We start from the raw sequence: 14,364 nt of genomic DNA on the forward strand, positions 1-14,364 counted from the left end.
ATGATAAAATATACATTTTATTTTGATAAATCAATTATAATATAATACAATTTTTAATACAGAAATATCAATTTTTAGATATTTTTAAATATATTAAATATTTCTTATTTTATTTTAAATAACATATTTGAATAGTGATAAATAAGTTTCGCACTTTATATAGTTTATAATTATATATTTATTTAATTAAAATAAGAAATTATAATTTCTTTAAAACATTATAATTTATTAACTGCGAAAATATAAAATAATTTATGAATTACATTAAAACTAGCTATTATCATATTAGGGATTTATTAAGATAACGTAGGTATTTGTGCAGTAAGATATCTTAAACTTTATTAAGTCAAAGGTAGAAAAAGTACAAAAAATAGTATTTTCGAACAAGTGTGAGCAATTTAATTACGTACATAAAGAACGTAGAATGGCAACTTATTTAACAAATTATTTATTACGTAAATTTCGTAAGTAAATTTTTAATTTATAAAATTCCATAAATAATATTCTTATATAATCATATATATTATATGTAATATGTTATAACATATATGAATGTGTATATATATATAATATATATATATATATATATATATATATTTAAATGTTGTATTTTTATAGCAAATTTACAAAAATGGGCATATGAAGCTGCAGGATTTAATCAATATGGTATGAAATATTTATGTATATTAATATAATAGTTATTATATGTTCTCAAATTCAAATTTCATTATTCTATGATATAAACAATATATTTTAAACATAAATTTATTAATAAATCTTACTTTAATTTCAATATTCTAACTCATAATTTTATATATATCTATAGGTTTACATCGAGATGATATTCTTCATGAAACTGAAGAAGTACGAGAAGCATTAAAGCGAGTACCACCTCACATAGTAGAAGAACGTGATTTTCGAATTATTAGAGCTATGCAATTAGATTGTCAAAAGAAAATTTTGCCAAAAGAACAATGGACTAAATTTGAAGATGTAATTTAATACAAATTATTTCAAATTTAATTTTCATATATTTTTATAATTCTTTATATTTTAATTTAAAATATTAATATCTAATTTTTATTACTAAATAGGATATTCTTTATCTAACACCCATTATAGAGGAAATGAGAAAGGAACGTGAAGAAAAAGAAAGATGGAACGCAGAATAATATAATAACATAGTAGTGAATGTTACATTCATTTTACATTTAAATTGTAAGTTCAATATATAGTAATTTGTATATATGAAATATAAATATTAAATAAATTAATTTGTTCAATTAAATTCTATTATTTCAAATACAATAGTTATAATATAAAAAAATATTAATATATTTTAATTAAAATAATTATAATCACAAAAAATAATTTAACATAATTGAATAATTTTTTATAAACATTATATGTTAAATTATTAATAAATATTAAAGACTAAATAAATTATTGTGTATTTATTTGTGTTTATTATGCATGTATTGTATACATTACAATTTATTTTATATTTTTTTAATTATTTTTTATTTGTATTAAATATATCTTTTATTATATTATAAATACCAATTATTTAAGTTATATAATTAGTTATATAATTGTTAATAAAATATTTAATTGTGATTAATATTTTGAAATTTGGATAATATTTTTATTTCTAATAATATGTATAGAAAAAAATGATTGTTAATAATTATGTTTATATTAATTGATACATTTAATATCCTTTATGCAATGATTCATTCATTATTCCTTTTAGATTTGCTATGTGTAAATAATGGATAAAACACTGCTAATAAATGCAATAATAATAAATTGAAATTCTTATAATTCCAGAATGTAAAGATAGAATCAATTGTTCATCATTTATATATAAAAAATTTGCGATATAGTAAATAATTTTGGCGATTATTTATAAGAGTTTCGCGGGCAAATGGCGGATCAATATTTCACCCCCACGCGGATCTGAGCGGCATCCCCAATTACTAAAGATTTATACAAAGTAATTTGAGTTTTGTGAGTAAAAAATATATTTTAATTTTTTATTTTTTTTTCTTAATAAATTTAAATATTTTTTTTATATTTTTTAAATATATAATATATATTGAGTTTTTAAAAGCAAAGTTTTAAAAGCCTAAAAGCCTTTATGGAAGATCGTATAAAGAATGATACAAATAGTGATAATTGAGAAGTACAACATAAAATATTGTTGTATATAATAAAATTAAAAACTTTAATTATTCTAAACAATTATTTTTTTTATTTATACATTTTGTAAAAATAGTACGTTGTCTTCAAATTTTTCTTATACTCGTATCTATATCTCTTTTGTAATGGATTGAGTTTTCATTTTCAATCGTACGTATAAGAAGAAAGAATAATGTTTGTTTAAGTTAATTTTATTAAAATTGTGTATTTTAATCGAAACACCAAGTGTTGCTACGTGAAAGGAGAAAGGATAATAACATCATCCTTTCGAAATCAAACGTGAGAAAATTGATAAATTATTTTAGTATAACACTTAAATTTTCTTTGTGGATATTGAAATACTTCATTGTTTAGGCATCATTTTAATATAATTACAATGTGTATACGAAGGTAATTAAATCAAATATTTACATTATTCTTAAGAATTTTTATATTTTATATTTAAAAAAAAAAAATTAAAGAATCCATATATATTGCATCAAATATTTGGTTAATTGCAGATGCCAGAAAAACAGCAATCAGTATACTTTCAAAGAAGAAAATCAGTGATAATGAATCTTCATAAAATTGATTATAATATTTTATATTTAATGCAAAATAAAACATTTAGCAAATTTACACAATAATTGATGCTATTAAGCATTCTAATTAAAATATATGTTATTATATGAAAAAAACAATGCTACATATATCAGGTGCTGCGCCAAAATACTACCTCTGTTGTGTGTACAAAGTTATAAAATTGATTGTTTTAGAAGTAAAATAAAAATATTAGACACATATATATGTAAAAATATATATATATATATACATCTAATATATACATATAAAAATTTAAATATAAATGGAGAAATATATTCTGATTTATAAGTATTTACATATGAATATATACTAAATGAAACTGGAAATTCTTCCCTAATCTATGTTCTCTTTGATAATTATAATCTACAAACAATATGACAAGAGAACACTTTAATATAATGATACTACTCTACTGACAAATGTATAAAAATAAAAAAAAATCTATATATTAATAGCTCAAAGAAAATAGTTATTAGGTAAATAAAAATGAGCATACCGTATGATGAAAACTTGGTATGGATAGTAGTGGTTGGATTCTTAGTGGCCTTTATTTTGGCATTTGGAATCGGGGCAAATGATGTCGCAAATAGTTTTGGAACAAGTGTTGGTGCAGGAGTACTTACGATATTTCAAGCTTGTATTTTAGCAACTATCTTTGAAATTGCTGGGGCTGTACTCATTGGCTATAAGGTATTTTAAAAATTTATATATTTTATAAACTTTATTTCATAACATATATAATAATATTATTCAAGATATATTAATTGATACTTGCTTTAGGTTTCTGATACTATGAGAAAAGGCATATTGGATGTGACATTATATGAAGGCCAAGAAAAAGAATTAATGGTAGGAGCATTATCTAGTTTAGCTGGATCTGGTATCTGGTTAATACTAGCAACAGCTTTGCGATTACCTATTTCTGGAACACATTCCATTGTTGGTGCTACAGTTGGTTTTTCACTTGTCTGTAAAGGTACTGCAGGGGTTAGTAAAATTATTGTATTAATTTTAAAATAAATAAAGAATATTTCATAATAAGTATGTTTATAGGTCAAATGGATAGCTCTTGCAAATATAGCAGCTTCTTGGTTTGCAAGTCCTGTACTCAGTGGAATTGTATCAGGTGCTATATTTTGGGTTCTAAGAAAATCAGTATTTGAATCTAATAAACCTTTAGAACAAGGTCTTTATATTCTCCCATTAGCATATGGACTCACTGTTGCTATTAATATTATGTCAGTAGTACATGATGGACCTAAACGTAAATGAATTTTATATTTCTATTTTAATAAATTAACATTATTTATTTAAATTAAATATTATTTTATTTTTATCTGTTTCAGTTTTAATGTTAGATCAAGTGCCATGGTGGGGTAGTTTACTTGCTGCATTAGGTTTTGGTTCATTTTCAGCTATCATTGTTTATTTATTTGTTGTACCATGGCAAAGAAAAACAATATTACTTTCATTAAGTAGCAACGAAAAAACAACAACAACTAAATTTGGTACCTGTGATAAAAAAGAAACAACAGCATTATCTGTTATTTCTGAAGCCCCATGTAGTAGTAATAGTAATGGTAATGCAAAAGAAGTAGCGCCAAAATTACGAGGCAATAGCAGTGCAAGTCCTCTCTTAATGGTAGCAGGATCAGATACTGAGGGTGCTCAAATTGAAACTGAAAAGAAAAACGAAGAACCACCAGAAATATCTAAACTTTTTGCATTTTTGCAAGTATTAACTGCAGCATTTGGCAGTTTTGCTCATGGTGGTAATGATGTCAGCAATGCAATTGGTCCACTTATTGCACTTTGGGCTGTATATGCAGAAGGATCAGCGAGACAAGAAGCAGAAACTCCATTGCTTATATTACTTTATGGTGGTTTAGGCATATCAACTGGTCTTTGGGTGTGGGGACGCAGGGTGATACAAACTTTAGGACAAGATTTAGCACGTATTACACCAACTACTGGATTTACTATAGAGGTCATATATATTTTATAAATTTTAAAATTATAATAAAACAAAATAATATTTATTTTGAATTATTATTAATTATATATGAATTATAGTTAGGAGCAGCAGTAACAGTTTTGTTGGCAAGTAAGGCTGGTTTACCTGTGTCAACAACTCATTGCAAAGTGGGATCTGTTGTCTGTGTAGGATGGGCTTCACATGGTGGTGAGGGAGTTTCATGGAAATTATTTCGTAATATTGCATTTGCATGGTTAATTACTGTACCAGTGGCTGGCTGCTTGTCTGCAGGATGTATGGCTATTTTTAAGGAAATAATTAGTTTGTGACTCTTCATTATCAGAACAACTAATCCATTTTAGTGAAAACCATCCAATGCTACTGTTGTCAATAATTTATGCAAAAATAAACGATCAAATATAATTTGACTTAGTTATTCTTTATCTATAATTATATTAAATATTTTATTATATACTTTTATAACAAAAAGTTACATGAAATAAAAATTAAAGTTGTTACATCAATATCAATTAGTGTTGTTATAGAAACCAAATCAATTAGTGACTATACAATTTAATATTCTATAGAAATATCTTTTGAATACATATTTTATTAAACATTTTTGATATGGAAAACCTACCACTTTTACCAGGTTATAGATTTCAAGATCCAAGCGTAAGTTAGCAAAATACTTATAAATTAAGTATTATAATCATTATATTAGAATGAAATTTAAGTGAAAACATATCTTTTTAAAGATCAAAGATTATAGATTATTACAAAAATTTCATTTTTTAAATGGTTATCGTGTAGTACGTGATAGAAATGCTGGAATTGGAGGAAGACCAATAGATGTTGCATCTAGTGCATATGTAAAAGAAGAAGATTCTGCACAGTAAGATAAATAAATATAAATGCAAAAATATAATTTTCATTTTTATAAAATCTTTAAAATTTTTTAAATTTAATGTAAGTTTTAAATTTCCATAATTAATAATATTAAATAATATTTAGTTATGATCCATCATTAACGTATGGTCGTGTAAAACAATATGCATATGGACAATTTATTCCACATTATGTGCATTTTGCACAAAAATGTCTTTGCTTTAAAGCATTTTTTCGCCAAGGCGTATTTAACTCTCCAGACGAACATTTCCGTATACGTCATGTTAATATATTATATTACTTGGAAGATGATACTTTATGTATTATTGAACCGACAGTTAATAATGCTGGCTTTCATCAAGGAAAACTTATTAGACGCAATAAAATTGTAAAAAATATAAATGGCGATACATTTCATTGGAAAGATTTTAATATTGGAATTGATATATGTAAGTTTAATAAATGTCTTTATATATTATGATATATGCTTTCCCCAAATATTGTTTATTAAAAAAATAATAAAGATTCTCAAATTTTATTCAATATTATCTTATTAACTAAATAACAATATATTCATATTTATTCTTTACAGATTTTTATATATTAACTGTGTGTTTATGATTAATTTTTATTATTTGCAGGTATTTATGGTGTAGTTTATCACATTACTGATTGTGACTTATTTACTAGAGAATTTTTAAATAGTCAAGGAATAGACGTTGGAGATAAAGAAGAATCGCCTATAGATCCTTATATAGAATTAAGAAAAAATAAACAGAAAATATCAACATGTATTACAAAAATTCCTGATGATGTTAGACGGCGATTTTTAGAATATGATAAAATGGTATTATTGTTTGTTGCAACTTGGAATAATGATGTTTATCACATTACATATTTCTTGACGGACGATACGATAGCTGTTCGTGAAATACAGAAACCCAATAGTGGAAAAGATCCTGTACCAATGTTATTAAAAAGAATGAAAGTACCAAAAGATTGGAAAAATTTACCATTGTCGTATCCAGCTATATATATGGAATATGGTGATCCAGAGATTACCGAATACTATACACCAAAAGATTTTTTAGTCAGTTTATAAATAATTTAAAAAATATCAATATTCTTTTTTAATTATTTTTTCTTATAATTTTTTTTATTGCAGATAGGAAGTACGATTTTTATATTTAATCGACGATTTCTTTTACACGATTGTGATTCTTTCACACGGAAATATTATTCAGATATGTTAGGAATAATACAACCAGAAAAAATTCCTCTTCCAACAGAAAATGATGTTACGATCTTGCCGGAATATAAATCACCACCGCACATAATTTTCGGTACACCTGAAGATACTTACGCTTCTTGTTTATCATTTATACCAGAACGACCTAAAAAAGATGTTATTCGACAACTTGTTAATTTTCCTAAAAAACTACGTTATTCTATGCAAATGGATGTGATACATCCAGAAGACAAAAATCGCGATTTCATTTTAGAATATAGTTTAAGTAATGGTACAATACTCATACAAGAACTTGAAAAACGTAATTCAGGACGTCGCGAAGGTTGTTTTCTCAGAGCTACATTGGTTCCAAAACCGAAAACTGGAAGAGATGATCCAGAATATTATACTCCTCAAGATTTTTATATTGGTGCAAAAATTAATATTTTTAATCATTATTTTATCATAACTGGTACCGATCTCTTTGTATATCGTTATATTGAAACAAATCCTGAAAAATTTCCATTAGAAGTACGAAATAGCATTCGTAATTATTTAGTCAAACAGAATTTACTTTCTGATGATATAAAAGTAGAGACTAAAAAAATTCAAGATAAGGAGGATATAAAACTACAGTCAATAAAACCAGCTGAAGTTAGTATTAAAAGAGATATTGATATGGAAGAATGTGTAGAACATTTTGAAGCTCAAACTAAGTGTAAATATGAAGGAGAACATGGTGAATTAAGACCACGTACACCACCACCAGAAGAACTCTGTCCAAATTTAGCAACAAAACCTACACAATTATCTCAACAATGTCCAAATATATTTACCGAAAATAAAATAAAAAAGCGAATAACATGGGATGATGGGATGGAACAATAATATTATTCCTGTCAATAATTACGTTCAACATAATACTTTTAACAAATCTGCATATTTAATTTATCGCAATTGAATATTTTTTTTAATTCAAATTTTTATATTAATAAAACAATACAAAATATAATTATGAAAAATAAATATCATATATATATTACGTTGAATGTAATTATTTATTATTTTTTATTATGTTTTGATTACAGAATCAAAACTAAATAGAATAAATCATATTTTCTAGAAAATTCATTGTCTGTATACATGGTATAGTTCATGTGAATATTAAAATTCATAGTTCAATTCAACATTTAATCAAATACGATCATACAACGTAAATACTAGTAAATACTAAACAATATGATACATTATCAAGTATACTATTTGTATGTCTGCATATTATAATGTAATAATAATATACAGATATGCAGTTTGTATACATATGCATATGATGCACATGTTTGTATGCATATGATTTATTAATCATAAAATAAAAATAAAGTTTAGATAAATCTTTGGAATCTAAACAAAATTTAAAAATATTGAAAAAGAAAATATTTTTAATATTAATAATTTTTCATAAAATAGTTTTTAATAAATTGTTTAATAAAATCTTTTAAATATTGCTTGACTGTGAAATACGAAAATTTAATATAGTTTAGTTTACATTTAATTGTTTCTAGTTATTCAAATATTAATATTTATGAGCAACTTATTCCATTTTAAATAAACTGAAATAATTCAAAAACATTGGCTAAAAATTTTAACATTGATACATTACATAAAATAATTTACTTTTGAAATAATAAAATGCATTTACTCCTGAAATATTCACAATACAGAAATAAAAAAAATTTTTCTCGTACGTTATTCTCTTTTTTGTTACTACTTACTTGTATATGCAAAAGTAATTATTTAAGTAATATTATGAAATTATAATAATATAATTCTTTTATAAATTTTGTACGATTTTTTTGAAAAAATAAGATTAAATGAAAATTTTATATTACTATTTTATGATTACCTTGTATAAAATCTTATCATTTATAACATGCTTTTGCGCAATGAAATATAATTCTTATAAAATTTAAAAAACAAATTTCAATATTTTTCTGTTTTTTTTTTATCATTTTCTACAAATTAATTTCTACATGTAATTATATGTAAATGTATACATAATCATTAATAATCAAATCTAGAATAAAATTTATTTCATGTATTTTAGACTACTAAATCCATATTATTTAAGCAGTTTTTTTATATTAATGTTTAATTTTCTATATATAATTTGTGAAAAATGGTTTAAATTTTTCTAATATTACTACTAAAGGATCTTTTTTCTAATGGGCATGAAAAAGTGTACATTTTTCTTTCAAATATACAAAAACACAAAATTTCTATTTCAATAAAAACAACTTGAATTTATAAAATAATGAAATCATGACAAAAATGTATCAAACATTAAAATAAAATAAAGTAACAGTCAATTTTAACAATAAGAATCTTATGAAATTTTCATAAAATAATACAATAATGATCATTATTGTATATGTTACTATTATAGAATAACTATAATATTTTTTTTGTCATATAATATTTTAGATCATTTTTGCAGTCCATGAATAATATAATGATATAATATAATATAATAGGTAATATATATATTATATATTAATATATTATATATATATTTATATACATTATATATATTTATTATATATAATATATATAATTAATATATGTAATATATATAATATAATATATATTTATAATAATATATATATTATATATATAATTTTTGCAATATAGAGATATAGAATATGCATAAAATAATCAGTTGACAATAATTTCTATTATTATCCAATGATCAAGCATAATTGTTACACATAAACTTAAAACGTCGTAATAAGCCCTTGCACCTTTATAACAAAGAAAGGTGAGCTCTTTCAGCCACAGGCACCAGGTTATATGTCCATCAAAGTTTAAAATGGTAATTGATTTAAATGACACTTGCTTATAATATTGTTCTCGCATAGATTTTTCATTATCAACAAAAGTTTAAGCATTTTACAAGGATTAGTCCACATATTACAGTTTTTTCTTCTGTTCCATATTTCTTTTTTTCTTTCATTTTTAATTTGTACGTTTAAGAAACACCTTTCGATGAATAGCACGCAACACCACACTATATGCTTACAACTCAGCAAGGTTACCCAATATCCCTTGAAATTGAATTGCGTTCCTCTTCATAGTAGTTACGATTAGATAATATTCATGATGCCGACGCGACGCTAATTATCATACAAGTTGATTATTTAACAGAAGGAAATAGTCTCAATAATGAAAGTTTTGTCACAGGAATTAGAAGCCTTTTGTGTATCCAAGAAAGCAAAGATAAGTAGTAAGACGATAATTAGTCGTAGCGTGCTTTCTTTATGATGATTACTATTATGAACAGTATTATATTTTTGTTGTATCCATCGCTACTGGCGTGAACCTCCTCTGCCTCTACCACGACCACCATCTCGATCCTATAATGATAGATTATATTATTTATCCCCCCCCCAAAAAAAGATACAAATTTTATGCTAATTAATTTGAAACTTCATTTCATTTAGAATATGTTGTTACTTACTTTGCGTTGATGATGTAAATGCGATTGATGAGAATGATGATCCCTTGATAAATCTGAATGTCCTCTATTTCTATGATTGGAAGAATGATGATGTTGTATAGCATTTGCTGGAGCTTTACGCTGATCTTCTTCTGCTTGTTTACGTTCATAATGTCCAAAATCATCAAAAATACTAGTTGAATGCCGATAAGTATGTAATATACGTAGCACTGTTACACCTTTTGCATGAGGGACTTCCTGTGCATCCCTTGAATTAGTCACTGGTTTATTCTCATTGTTTTCTAGTCTAATGTGACGAAGTTGCACATTAGGAACATCTTTGACATAAATCCAACGTACACGAAATTGGCCTTTCCATTTATCTTGAGACCATACAGAACTGTTGCTTTTATAATCAACAGGTGACACCATTTGTGCCATACCACAAAAGTGACCAGATCCATTAACAGAAAAGAATAAATACAAAGGTGCACCTTCACGACTGGCTTCTTTATATGCTTGATCCAATCTTTTATTACCATGTTCAGTACTACACCAAATCTCATATTTAATAGATCTATGAATATCATCTTCAGAATAAGACTTGATTACAAAAAACCTAGCTCCAGGAGCAGTTTCATCAAATTCTACAGGATTATAATCATTTTTTACTTTTAGTTCATCTAAAACAGGATGTGACTGTGATTGTGTAATTTGCTGTTGTTGTGGCTGTAATTGTTGCTGCTGTTGCTGTTGCTGTTGTTGTTGTTGTTGTTGTTGTTGTGGAGGCATATGAATCTGTGATTGTGGTGGTGATGGAGGTGTTGTAGGTTGTCTATTCCAACATGGTGGAGGAGGAGGAGGTCTTTGTCTTTGAGCCAATGGTGGAGGTGGTGGAATAGGAGGCTGTACCTGTGGTGGTGGAGGTGCTGTTGGAGGAGGTGCAGATGATTTACCTTCACCCCATGTTCCAATGTCCATATTATGTTTTCCTGGCACAATAGGTGGTGGTGGCATTCCAGCCTTTTTTTTCATTCCTTGAGAAGATGAAAGTGGAGGAACAGGCTTTGCAGGTTGACTTGCAACACTTGCCCATGTTATCTTTCTAGGTTCTTTTGCTTCTGATTTTATTGATTGATTTGATGAAGTTTGCTGATCTTGACGTGGAACTTCACCACTTCCTAGTGACAAGCCTTGCACACTTTGTTCAATAGTCTTAATTTCTGCATTACTAGGTGTTGGATAATTTTCATTTCCACGTGGAGCCTGATAATAATCTTCATAGCGTGTTTTTCTTGGAGTGCCCCAAGCACTAAAATCACCATTTCCATGAAAGTAATTAAAAGCAGGTTGACCAAATGTACTAAAACCACCTCCTGCACTAGCAGAGAACATTCCATCCATGCCATATGCGTCATGACCTATTTGACCTCCATAGCCAGAAAGAAATGCAACGGGATCTGTTCCATTTGACCAAGTACCATCCCCAGCACCAAATGTTTGATAAGGGAATGAAGTACCTGCATAATAAGGACTATATGGATCACCAGTCCCAATTGGATAACTTGAATGATGTGTACTGTTGCCTCCTCTCCATGAATCAAACCCAGAATCTTCTCCACCAGCATGATCTGTCTGTGCCTGCTGCTGGTGTTCTTTAGGACCATTGCTCACTATTAGTATGAAATTTTATTTTATTAATATGTGACATGAATTCTTCTTGATAAAATTATATAAAATTGATTTTCCAAAAACTTAAATAATTTCTAATTAAAATAATATCAATATTTTAATATATAAATATAAAACTATATATTTAATAATTAAATATCATAAAGAATATATAATTTACATTTAATAAAATATATATAATAAATATTTTTATAATTTAAAAGTAATAATAATTATATATAATAGTAATAGTTAGATACTATATAATATAATAACAATTATTAAGAAATTAAAAAATTTTTTTATTAAAATAAAAATAATTTTTTTTTATATTTTTCTTAACTTGTATAAATTTTTTTCAAATAATTAATAAACTATATATGTAAATTTTGATATATTAAATATCATAACAAGTAAAAATAAGATAAATTATAATTAATATAAGTATGTTTTTTTATAGGTTTTTATCTTTTAGGAAGATATTCATGCTAAATAAAGAAAATTTTAAGTAACAGATAATTAAAAATGATTCTCAATTATAATATTTTAAATATTATAGAAAAATAATAATTATAATACATAGTATAATAACTTTTTCAAATTTAATAATTATAATTTATATAAAATAATTTTGATAAATTGATAATTTCAATTTTTCACTAAAAAAAATTATGTAATATTTTAAATATTTCATATCGTATTACGCCGTCGATATGAGCATATTATTTTTTAAGATTTCTATTTAATATTAATTGTAACATATATATAAAAAGAAATATAATTTTAAATATACTTAAAAAATAAATAATAAATTAATAAAGTTTAAATAATTCTATTAGTAACTAAACAAATATATACTAAAACATAGATAGGTTAATGCACTATGTATATACTATACTTATATAGAAATCAGCTAAAAATATAGATAACAAAATTTTATATTAAGTAAAAAAATGCAGACTTCAATTTATCGTGATATCAAACTTTATTGAAAAAATTGCATACAATAAATATAAAATCTATATACTTTTTTTAAATAAAAAAATCTATGCAATCATATATTTAACTGTTTAACTTCTACAATGAACTATATTTTACGAATAACATTACTAAATGAAATATTTAAAAAATTGTATGAGGATAGGAAGTCTCACCTTGACTGTTGGTTTGTCCTTTCATCCGCTGCATTCCGTTGCATGGAAAAATATACAAAATTTAGAATGGCTGTCTTCAGTGAAAGGTAAGTATCTGCAGTATAGCGGTGTGGTAGCAAGTCAACACACTGACCTGATTTGAAACAGCACCTGCCAATCCAGTTGACATAACCTGTCACACACTCTGTCTGCCCTTCACAGACGCCAAATAGACGGCTGTGCCTTAATAAAATAAAGTTTTCAAACGCAATACCACAATTACATACAACAGCGTTATACCACTCAAGTACGCGGGCACTTCTTTCTAAAGAGAAATCTTCAACTTTAAAATTCGCTATACCTGAGACCTCCGCGTTTCTTCCTGTAATGTCTTGCCGCGAGAGAGTCTCAGGAATTCTTTTTGTTACACTTCGAGACAAATAAATTTGCACAGAATTCTCAACTCCGAATAATAACTACGTGACGTGCACTGACCTCTCGTATATATTAACAGATTGTCTAACATTCGCAACGATAAGGTCCCTATATGACTATTTCTTTAAATAATGTTTACCTTACAATGTAATTGAATTATAAATTAAATAAAAAGTCTTTCTTTGCAATATTTTTATATGTAGTTCTTAGATTTATCGTTATTAAATATTAATATCTTTTTTATTACATATCATAAATATTTTTTTTATGTTCATATTTACTAGTTCTTACTACGGTATTAGAGCTAGAGAATCAATGTTGAGTATGGTCGTGTTTCGTATTATAATAAATCTAGTTTATACTTATACATTAATAAAGAATTAATTTACACAATATATAATATAATATTTTCATAAATAAAAAAATATTATATATATTTATATTATGTAATATTATATAAATATTAAATAAATTTATACAAATTTTATATAAAGTTTCAAATAAAAACTTTACTTAAGTGATTTTATAATATTAATGTTTGTAAGAAGTGTAAAATTTTAATAATTTATATATTAATTATATTATTATATTTAATTTATTGATGTAATATTGTAAACATTTTTCAAAGTTAAAAAAATATTATTGTATAAATGATATAAAAATAATATTTAATTTTTCCTTTTTATTATAGAACGAAAAAAATAAATTATTAATTTAATATAATAAAAATATATATAATATCATGTAACAACATATC

General features: G+C 25.0%; 4 protein-coding genes across 4 annotated transcripts; 3 read left to right on the forward strand and 1 right to left on the reverse strand.

The window, feature by feature from the left end:
• Positions 1-292: 292 nt before the first annotated feature.
• LOC551757 (cytochrome b-c1 complex subunit 7) lies at positions 293-1,304 on the forward strand. The gene is made up of 4 exons (XM_624144.5): positions 293-464; positions 619-666; positions 827-993; positions 1,095-1,304. Exons 1-4 carry the CDS (start codon positions 425-427, stop codon positions 1,170-1,172), a joined length of 333 nt encoding a protein of 110 aa, XP_624147.2. The 5' UTR covers positions 293-424; the 3' UTR covers positions 1,173-1,304.
• Positions 1,305-3,026: 1,722 nt separating this feature from the next.
• LOC409056 (sodium-dependent phosphate transporter 2) lies at positions 3,027-5,187 on the forward strand. The gene is made up of 5 exons (XM_392582.7): positions 3,027-3,474; positions 3,565-3,771; positions 3,838-4,048; positions 4,131-4,771; positions 4,858-5,187. The coding sequence occupies exons 1-5, from the start codon at positions 3,271-3,273 to the stop codon at positions 5,086-5,088; spliced, it is 1,494 nt and encodes a 497-aa protein (XP_392582.1). The 5' UTR covers positions 3,027-3,270; the 3' UTR covers positions 5,089-5,187.
• A 199-nt stretch (positions 5,188-5,386) lies between these two features.
• On the forward strand, positions 5,387-7,888 carry LOC551814 (EF-hand domain-containing protein 1). The gene is made up of 5 exons (XM_026443366.1): positions 5,387-5,438; positions 5,504-5,654; positions 5,774-6,096; positions 6,289-6,737; positions 6,813-7,888. The coding sequence occupies exons 1-5, from the start codon at positions 5,387-5,389 to the stop codon at positions 7,761-7,763; spliced, it is 1,926 nt and encodes a 641-aa protein (XP_026299151.1). The 3' UTR covers positions 7,764-7,888.
• A 1,696-nt stretch (positions 7,889-9,584) lies between these two features.
• Positions 9,585-13,688, reverse strand: LOC551840 (YTH domain-containing family protein 1). Its single transcript, XM_624225.6, has 4 exons — positions 13,327-13,688; positions 13,194-13,221; positions 10,390-12,041; positions 9,585-10,285 (listed from the first exon to the last, which is right to left on the reverse strand). Exons 1-4 carry the CDS (start codon positions 13,360-13,362, stop codon positions 10,238-10,240), a joined length of 1,764 nt encoding a protein of 587 aa, XP_624228.1. The 5' UTR covers positions 13,363-13,688; the 3' UTR covers positions 9,585-10,237.
• Positions 13,689-14,364: the final 676 nt, after the last annotated feature.

Source organism: Apis mellifera, linkage group LG10 (genome assembly GCF_003254395.2).
Source record: "Apis mellifera strain DH4 linkage group LG10, Amel_HAv3.1, whole genome shotgun sequence".
Taxonomy (NCBI): domain Eukaryota; kingdom Metazoa; phylum Arthropoda; class Insecta; order Hymenoptera; family Apidae; genus Apis; species Apis mellifera.

Coding starts and splice junctions, on each gene's coding strand:
- LOC551757 (XM_624144.5), top strand. CDS start 425: ATGGCAACTTATTTAACAAATTATTTATTACGTAAATTTC. Junction 667..826: donor TGCAGGATTTAATCAATATG/GTATGAAATATT, acceptor ATATATCTATAG/GTTTACATCGAGATGATATT. Junction 994..1,094: donor AATGGACTAAATTTGAAGAT/GTAATTTAATAC, acceptor ATTACTAAATAG/GATATTCTTTATCTAACACC.
- LOC409056 (XM_392582.7), top strand. CDS start 3,271: ATGAGCATACCGTATGATGAAAACTTGGTATGGATAGTAGTGGTTGGA. Junction 3,772..3,837: donor TCTGTAAAGGTACTGCAGGG/GTTAGTAAAATT, acceptor GTATGTTTATAG/GTCAAATGGATAGCTCTTGC. Junction 4,772..4,857: donor CTACTGGATTTACTATAGAG/GTCATATATATT, acceptor TATGAATTATAG/TTAGGAGCAGCAGTAACAGT.
- LOC551814 (XM_026443366.1), top strand. CDS start 5,387: ATGGAAAACCTACCACTTTTACCAGGTTATAGATTTCAAGATCCAAGC. Junction 5,439..5,503: donor ATTTCAAGATCCAAGCGTAA/GTTAGCAAAATA, acceptor TTAAGTGAAAAC/ATATCTTTTTAAAGATCAAA. Junction 6,097..6,288: donor TAATATTGGAATTGATATAT/GTAAGTTTAATA, acceptor TATTATTTGCAG/GTATTTATGGTGTAGTTTAT.
- LOC551840 (XM_624225.6), bottom strand. CDS start 13,362: ATGTCAACTGGATTGGCAGGTGCTGTTTCAAATCAG. Junction 13,222..13,326: donor CAGGTGCTGTTTCAAATCAG/GTCAGTGTGTTG, acceptor AACGGAATGCAG/CGGATGAAAGGACAAACCAA. Junction 12,042..13,193: donor AGGACAAACCAACAGTCAAG/GTGAGACTTCCT, acceptor TCATACTAATAG/TGAGCAATGGTCCTAAAGAA.